This window comes from Mirounga leonina, unplaced genomic scaffold, assembly GCF_011800145.1.
Source record: "Mirounga leonina isolate KUSES-001 unplaced genomic scaffold, KU_Mleo_1.0 Mir_101595, whole genome shotgun sequence".
NCBI lineage: Eukaryota > Metazoa > Chordata > Mammalia > Carnivora > Phocidae > Mirounga > Mirounga leonina.
In genome coordinates this window covers 14,031,157-14,040,460 of record NW_023270158.1, presented here as the reverse complement: position 1 = coordinate 14,040,460, position 9,304 = coordinate 14,031,157, and the positions used below count along the sequence as shown (strand labels likewise).

Below are 9,304 nucleotides of genomic sequence, written 5' to 3'. Positions count from 1 at the left end.
TTCTTTTTTTTTTATTCTTATGTTAATCCCCATACATTACATCATTAGTTTTAGATGAAGTGTTCCATGATTCATTGTTTGTGCATAACACCCAGTGCGCCATGCAGAATGTGCCCTCCTCAATACCCACCACCAGGCTAACCCATCCTCCCACCCCCCTCCCCTCTAGAACCCTGTTTGTTTTTCAGAGTCCATCGTCTCTCATGGTTCGTCTACCCCTCCGATTTCCCCCGCTTCATTCTTCCCCTCCCGCTACCTTCTTCTTCTTTTCTTTTTTTCTTAACATATATTGCATTATTTGTTTCAGAGGTACAGATCTGAAATTCAACAGTCTTGCACAATTCACAACGCTTACCAGAGCACATACCCTCCCCAGTGTCTATCACCCAGTCACCCCATCCCTCCCACCCCACCCCCCACTCCAGCAACCCTCAGTTTGTTTCCTACAATTAAGAATTCCTCATATCAGTGAGATCATATGATACATGTCTTTCTCTGTTTGACTTATTTCACTCAACATAATACCCTCCAGTTCCATCCACATCGTTGCAAATGGCAAGATCTCATTCCTTTTGATGGCTGCATAATATTCCATTGTATATATATACCACATCTTCTTTATCCATTCATCTGTCGATGGACATCTTGGCTCTTTCCACAGTTTGGCTATTGTGGGCATTGCTGCTATAAACATCGGGGTGCACGTACCCCTTCGGATCCCTACTTTTGTATCTTTGGGGTAAATACCCAGTAGTGTCATATGTCAGTGTTCTTAAGGAGAAAGCCTTCTAGGGTTAATGAAGATAAATCCATGTCTCACCTGAAAATTGGGGCAAGGTGGTGACAGACAAGTGCAGGAGCCTAGGAGGCACTGGCAATGTGATGGACAGAGTCTACGACAAGCTAGACACATCTAAAGGCAGGATGGAAAAAGCATGAGAAGGCCACGTGGAGATCGACCTCTACAAAAAAGCATCGAGCCACAGTTATTTATCAAACATCATGCTAGGTCGTCCTAGGAATATTGAGAAATAGTCTTGTTTTTGAAAAAAAAAAATCACAGTCCACTAGGAAGGCAAACTTGTAAAAAGAGAATTACCACAAAATGGGATAATTGCTCTCTGTAAAAGAGATAATCACATCCTTAGGACTAGTTCAAAAGAAGAAATGATGAATACCTTAAAAGCAGTGTTCATCCACATTTTCTGGCCTGATGGAATAGCATACTGTATTATGAGTGATATGCCACTGGTAAGGAAAATGAAGATAGAAAATCTTTTTGTAGAATAAAAGAAAATCATCAGAGTCCATAATATAGACTAGTTTTCGAAAATGACTCAATTCTGTTCTGCAAACAGTTATTGAACACCTGTCGGGTGTAAGGCATAGAGATAACTGTAGGCACACAAAGGTAAACAAGGCATAGGATCTGCTTTCAAGGAGCTGAGAACTGAGTAGAAGACAATCAGCAAACAATGCGTAAAAAAGACAGTGTCATATTACTGCCAGGCATCTCTGGGCTTCTCTGGTGGGAACAAGACAGAGAAAGAGTGTAATTCGCAAGATGAAAACATGGGATGTGAATGGAAATCCCTATTAGCTTCACCAGGCTTGGTCTTTCTGCCATGGCAATGCCTAATCCTTTTTCTAGTTAAAAGAACACTCCATAATGAGAAAGATACTAAGCAGCATCCTGCACAAATAATGGTAGGGGATGGAGATTAATTTCCCCCCACTTCTTGATTATATCAAAGGGAGATTCAGGTAATGTTCCCTTTCTTTGGTCAATGCAATGTTTTCAGTACTGGTATGAACCAACACACTAATTTCTGAAATCTTCTTGCAGCAAGCAGCAGACTCCAACAAATGTTCAATGGCTTATAATGAAGAGAATTTTCACAAGTCTTCTGGAGGAACTGGAGACTGCTACGGGATTGCTAGAAGTTTAGAGTTAGTGGTTCACTTCCTCAAGGTTGCAAATGACTGGGTTTGAATTATATTTGACAAGGCATTGAATACCAAATGTGTAGAAAGCAGAGTAACTACCCCTAGAAAGAATTAAAATAAGCTAAAATTTTATTTTCTTTAACTAAGGAGTCTACGATAGGATTGGTGTTACAGAGTAAACATTTAGTAAGCAGTTTAGGAGAATGTACCCTCATCCCTGCAAAAAATGAGGGGTATGATTACTAGGCAAGGATGGTCTGAGGAGAATTATGCAAGAATATACTTTTTAAAATACATCTTCATGTTGGAGTGGATGTGGAGAAAGGGGAACCCTCTTACACTGTTGGTGGGAATGCAAGCTGGTACAGCCACTTTGGAAAACAGTGTAGAGGTTCCTCAAAAAGTTAAAAATACAGCTACCGTATGACCCAGCAATTGCACTCCTGGGTATTTACCCCAAAGACACAGATGTAGTGAAAAGAAGGGGCATATGCACCCCCATGTTCATAGCAGCAATGTCCGCAATAGCCAAACTGTGGAAGGAGCTGAAATGCCCTTCAACAGATGAATGGATAAAGAAGATGTGGTCCATATATACAATGGAATATTACTCAACTATCAGAAAGGATGAATACCCACAATTTGCACTGACATGGATGGAATTGGAGGGGATTATGCTAAGTGAAGTAAGTCAAGCAGAGAAAGACAATTATCATATGGTTTCACTTATATGTGGAACATAAGGAATAACATGGAGGACATTAGGAGAAGCAAGGGGAAAATGAAGGGGGGGAACCAGAGGGGAAGACGAACCATGAGAGGCTATGGACTCTGGAAACAAACTGAGGGTTTCAGAGGGGAGGGGGGTAGGGGATGGGTTAGCCCGGTGACGGGTATTAAGGAGTGCACGTATTGCATGGAGCACTGGGTATTATATGCAAACAATGAATCATGGAACACTACATCAAAAACTAATGATGTAATGTATGGTGATTCACATAACAAAATAAAAAAAAATAAATACATTCCTAAGAAGCTATTTGCAACTAAAAAAAAAACAAAAACAAAAACAAAAAACTAATGATGTATGGTGTACCAACATAAAACAAAATTTAAAAAATAAAACACGTCTTAAAAAATTAAAAAAATTAAATACATCTTGAAGGAAATCAATGTTGAATTTGAGAAAAAGGAGATATCCATATTAAAGAGAACAAAGGACAGAAAACATACAAGCCTGGATGTGAGGTCAGAATAGAGATATGGAAAGAAACCGGAGGAGTTAAAATAAAGCACACAAGGAAATAAAGGGGTTGTATGACCTTAAGATGGGGAGAGGGTCTGGAGCCTGAAATAACTCGGGGATTAGAGTAACATAAACATGAGGTGCCAGGCAGAATGTAACAGAGGAAAGGAAAAATCTGTAAGATATGGTGACAAAGCAATCAACAGACCTGATTGACTGGTTCTATGTGAAGAAAAATTAAGAGGCAGGATTAAGTAGTTAGGCTTTGATTCTGGATTATCAAAAAGAGAGAGAGAGCGAGAGAGAGAATAGACTTTGTGTATGTGTGCGTGTGTGTGTGTGTGTGTGTGTGTACGTGCATGTCTAGGGGACAGGAAGGTGGGAGGAGAAGAAGAAAGGGAAGGCGTGGAAATGTTTTAAGGTATGTCTAGGTAATGTCAGGAGATGATTTTTCCTCTCCCTTCTTTCCAACTGTAGAGAGCTCATAATCATGAACATGTGCTGAAGAAGTCCAACAGCCTGTTTCCTTCTACGTGGCTGAAGAGTCAAGTTCATTATGTCTTAGGGACTTGGAAAGCTCACAAATAACAGTGGTCATTAATCATGCTGGCTAAATTCCTGAGCTGTAGATAGAAAGGTATGGGAAAGTGCACAATACTAGGCTTTCCCTAACGTTATTTTAACTTACTTTCTGACAGGTAAGTTCAGGCTCGGGTTTACACTCTGTTGTTGAAAGAAGGGTTGGAATAGCACCTACTTTGTCTTCCACACCATAAATCGCCACAGCACACAACACTGCATGTTTCACACACAACAGAAAAGATACATCAGAGCCAATAACCTTCCCCTTAGTTGCTGATAAAGTAAAATAGACCCATTCTTTACAGAAACACTTATGTATCTGTTCAGATAAATATTCCCTAGCTGCAATAAAGACTATTATTTTAACTCCAAGATCATTTCTGCATAAACAGAGTGTAAATTTAAAATCTATATGATGGGAGTATAAAAATAACACTTTAAAGGCAAAAGTACAGCAGTTAATTATATTTAAACATCACATAAACAGGGCGAAAGTTCTCCCTCTCTCCCTTAGTCTCTCTAAACATCAAAGAATTAAAAGCAGGATTCTCATTAGTAAGTTGATGGTGATTTAAGATGACATATTGGAAAAGGAGAATTGTAGCTGTCAAATGACCAAAGCTGGCAGAAATAATTCTCCTTTGCAATCCTTTTAAATCTAGGAATTGTGTTGAAGTTCACTTTCTCTTTTGGAAGAGTGCCATTTTTTTTTCCCCTGAATAGTCTCAGTTATTAGATTTCTGGTGCTAAACAGAAAAGGCCTGCTAAGAGGTGAAAACTTAAAAAAAAAAAAAAAAGGCAATTAAGCCATACTGAGCTGGAAAAAAAAAAAATTAACATTGCCTCATTTGTGTTTTTTGTCAACTTGGTGTAACAGAACTGGTTTAACTTATCTAAGTACAACAGACTTGAAAATGCCCAGTGTAGGTAGAACACTTGCCTGGGGAAAGCCTTCCTTAGACAAACCCAGCTGCACTGAGGGAAAAGGGGATTTTTCTGCCATGAAAACTTTTTCACTACAGAGACCAGCTGCTTTAGCCAAAGTAATCATAAAGTCTGTAGAATGGTCTGCACACCATCTGGCTCCTTTCAATGTCTTGGAGACTCCTTCAAAACTGGCTTTAAAAGTATTTTCCCTTGCATACCAGGTGTATTTACTATTGCCTGGAATAAATCTGGTTGGTGTGGGGGTGGAGGATGGGGGCTTGGGATCTTGGAAGGGATTCAACTTTTTCAAAAATAGACTGAGAAACTGCAAATTGTTAGGATAACCAATATCTTGGTTTTGCTACCACTTCCTTTTCAGTTGAATAATAACTGTACATATCCGTAGCTACCCACTTGCAAATAAAATGAACTATCCCACTCTCTTGCTTGGCTCAGTCCCCTCTTTATGATTTATTTAGTATGCTACATACATTTAGCATGATAGTATGCCAATAAGATGATTTCCTCTTTTTGAAAGGACACAAGAATAAATGATAAACTTAACAGGGAGAAAATTCCTGGCAGATATCGTAAGTCTCATCTTGAAACACATTCCATTTAAATTGTACAAACATAAAGTTCCATTTATCTGAAAAACTTTAAGCCAAATGTCATCAGTGTATCAACTATTAAAGGCATCTTACTAATAATAAGCACATGCTTGTAAACGAATGTGGAGTAATACCTTTTTCTCTAATGGTTTCCTCAAGATCATGATTTAAGAAAGATCTTCAAAGCACTGTCTGATGGTTTGTAACAAAACAAATTCACATCCTATAAATTAATGTTATACCACAAATGCTTCTGTCTTTTAACATATTTCTTCACATGTGTTTTTCAGAGATGGAAGTTCTCAGAGAGAAGACTGTGAAAGTGTTTGCTTTTTGTACAGTTTCTTCCACACTCTCCTGAACATATAGGTACCTAACCTAAATGTTCTGAGGTCAGAAAGAGTTCTCTATGCAGATTGGGTAAGCCCAGGACCATTGGCAAATATATTTAAACTGACAGCATGGGGTGCTTGAGTTTTTCAGGTAGTACATTCATAGTTAAGATTGAGCCTTTTCACTATTAATAACTCAGTAAATGAAAAGACAGCCCAAATTAAAAATGGGTAAAAGATTTTAATACACATTTCTTCAAGAAGATATATGAATGGCCAACAATTACATGAAAAGATGTTAAAAATCTTTATCAAGGAAATGAAAGTCAAAAGCACAATGAGACACCACTTTATCCCCCCTATGATCAGCTATAATCAAATAATGAAAAATTCTGGAACTAAATAAAAGTAATGGCTGCACAACACTATTACGCCACTGTGTTGTACACTTTAAAATGCTTAAGATGGTAAATTTTATGCTTTGTGTATTTTGCCACACAATAAAAGATAAATAATAACAACTGCTGGTGAGGATATAGAGAAATCAGAACAGTAACACATTGCTGTTTGGAATACAAAATGGTGCAGCCACTTTGGGAAAAGTCTGGCAGTTCCTCAAAAGGTTAAGTACTGAGTTACCATATGACCCAGCAATTCTACTTGTAAAATAGACACAAGAGAATCAAAAACGTATGTCCACACAAAAACTTGTCCAAAAATGTCCATAGCAGCATTATTCGTGATAACCCACAGTGCAAACAACCTGAACAAACGTCAATTGATAAATGGATAAATGAAATGTGGTATATATCCATACAATGGACTATTATTTGGCAATAAAAATATGCGAAGTACTGACACATGTTTCCACATGGGTTAATTTTAAAAGCATTATATTAAGTAAGAGAAGCCAGCCACAAAGGACAACATATTACAGGATTCCATTTATACTAATGTCTAGAATAGGCATATGCACAGACACACAAAGTAAATTGGTAGTTGCTTAAGGCTGAGAGAGGGAGGCTGTTTGAGGAGAAATAGAAGTGACTGTTAATGGCTATGGAGTTTCTGTAGGGGATGGTTAAAATGCTCCAAAATTGATTGTGGGGAGGGTTGCACAACTCTGTGAATATATAAAAACTACTCAATTTTATATTTTAAATGGGCGAATTATACAATATGTGAATTATATCCCAATAAAGATGTTATTTTAAAATGAGAATGAGCCTTTTTCTGGTTGGCAGAAGTTGATAAGTGGTGTGTGGGAGTTTATGTCAACAGAAAGGAGGCTTTGGGAGAATGCATCTGCTATACTGATATTCCCCAAAATTAGCTTTCTACATCTCTCCTCTAGTTGATAGTCTTTCTTTTTGCCACTATACACTTTCCATACTACCGACCTGAGAAAAAACGATCAAGGTAGGAGAACAGGAAATAGCAGGTACCTTAAAGAAAAGTGATAGTAGTAGTATCGTTTGGTTCACATTGAGATGTTCTAGAAGGAGATCCTCAGATCCAACACTCATCAAAAAGTGTGAAGATGGGGTAGGGAGACCCAGTTATTTATGAGTTTGCCTTCTCTTTCTGAATCCCTACGCTAATGATTAGGAACTTACAATACCTTGACAGCAATGATATGAATATCAGATCAACGACCCTAAGTGAAAATCTCAGAGAAGAAACTTCATCCCTTGATCAACGCCAAGCAATCTCTATGGAGGTCATTTCACCTAATTTCCCTTCCTTTCCTCTACCTTTTCTTTCTTTCTTTTTTTTTTTTTTTCCCAAGTTATGCCTCCTACTCCTTCTCCAGGAGAAGCCCACCTGCATCCCTGGAGTAGAGGAAGAGGCCTTTATTACAGCTCAGCCCCGCCCAGCCCAGTCCATCCACAGCAGACCTAAGCCAAATCCTCAGTAGTTGGAGACAGACAGACTGCTTTCCCACCAACACTAGGCAGGCCTGTCCTACCTTTTCCCCTAAAGCAGGAAAGCTCCACACTTCTCCACTCTTCATAATTAACCATTCTTGAGAACAGGCCAAGTCCAGTCCAGTAAGGCATAGGGTGAAGCAGCTGCTGGGGGCTGTGTGTGAGGGTCAGGGGAGAGGAGTCCAGATCCCCAGAACAAAAGTCACAGCTGGGAAGAGGGAGAGAAGCCTCCATGTCTGCCCTGGGTTTCTGGGGTCCAGGGGCCTCAGGGTGCAGCCCTTGCTCCTCCTGCACAGTCCCCCTGGTGACAGAGCTCAGCTGGGCAGTTGCCAGTCACTAACGAATCCCAGCCACTGGCACCTGCTGCTGCTTGCGGATCTTACTGAAGAGTTCCATGTACTGGACCATGGTATCTGCTGGGCCATAGACAGCATCGTGTCTGTTCCCAAACACTGCAGGAGCCCCTGGTGTGTGGTTGCCTAGAAAACTCTGTAGGAACTTGAGCAACAGGCTCCAGCAGTCACTAGCTACCACACAGGGGCCATACTCCACCTCTACGGAGATGCCTCGGGCACTGGGCCCCGTGGTGACTGTGCCCACCTTCACTAGGAAGTCACAGTACTGGTAACAGGTACCCTGGGTCTCAATCTTGCTGGCCTTGGCACTCTGGAAAAAGCCCTTCAGCTTCACCATGAGCACACTGAAGTTGGTGTCAGCAATAAGCCAAGGGCCATTCTCAAAGAGGGCGAAGCAGCTCAGAGGGTACTCTGAGTTGTGCATCACATACATCAGCTTCCCAGCCTGACCTTGGCTGCCAAGAGCGGAGGCAGCTGTGTGGTAGGTCTCACAATCCACGCAAAATGTTCCTTGCTTCTCTGCCCCAAGCATCTCCAACTTCCGGGTGAGGAGCTCCACTGTCTGCTGGACACTCTTGCCCTCAGCCACAGGCATCTGGGACACACAAGTCACTCCCATGGTATCGGGCCAGGAGGGTGGCAGGAACAAACAGCTGAATCACAGTGTTCTCCGGCCGCCCACACTAAGTGAATCCCCCCTAATGCAAGCTTCTGCCAAGGGAGGTGCTCCAGAAATGATGTAAAAACTCTACGTTTTCTTTCTAAGTTAATATATAAATGCTTTAAAAAAATTATTCCCGTTCAGAAGTCGGGTTAGCAATATTTTCCCTTTCCCCAACTCTTACTTAGATGTCTAAGCCTCTTTATTTGCAAAAAATTACTAATAATAATCTTTCCTGGTAAAGATAGGTAGGTAGACATAAGAAAAAAAAAAACAGGTTTCCTTTTTATAAAGTATATTCTCATTGAAGAGTTGAATAAATTCACATTTACAGATATATATATAGCATTATTTTTTTTTATTTTCAAACCAATTAATAAAAAATATAATAGCTGATGTTATTGCCTCCAGGCATTCGACAGGAGAACAGAGGGCACAGAATGCCTGTGTAACTATGTCAGGTCGCATTCACAAGCCGAATTTAGTTCTTACACGCCATTGATAGTGTTTAGTAGACAATTCCCAATCAGGGGCTTCAAAGATAACCCAAGCTACCATGGCACAGCTTCACGCATTTCTTTTTCTTCGCTGCATAATAACATAAACTAGAATTAATCTTATGTTTAGTCTTCCACATTCTATAAAAATAAGAGCTTCTAAAGACATAGAATTTGCTTTAAGAAAGAAAAAAAAAAGCCCCCCACCATGATCATC

General features: G+C 39.9%; 2 protein-coding genes across 2 annotated transcripts in view; both read right to left on the bottom strand.

Moving 5' to 3' along the window:
* Nucleotides 1–9,304, bottom strand: part of IL1RAPL1 (interleukin 1 receptor accessory protein like 1) — a 1,375,052-nt gene that overhangs the window by 961,940 nt on the left and 403,808 nt on the right. The gene's annotated exons all lie outside the window — the stretch shown is intronic.
* On the bottom strand, nucleotides 7,513–8,706 carry LOC118007876 (mediator of RNA polymerase II transcription subunit 20-like). Its single transcript, XM_035001095.1, has one exon. It carries the CDS (start codon nucleotides 8,546–8,548, stop codon nucleotides 7,910–7,912), a length of 639 nt encoding a protein of 212 aa, XP_034856986.1. The 5' UTR covers nucleotides 8,549–8,706; the 3' UTR covers nucleotides 7,513–7,909.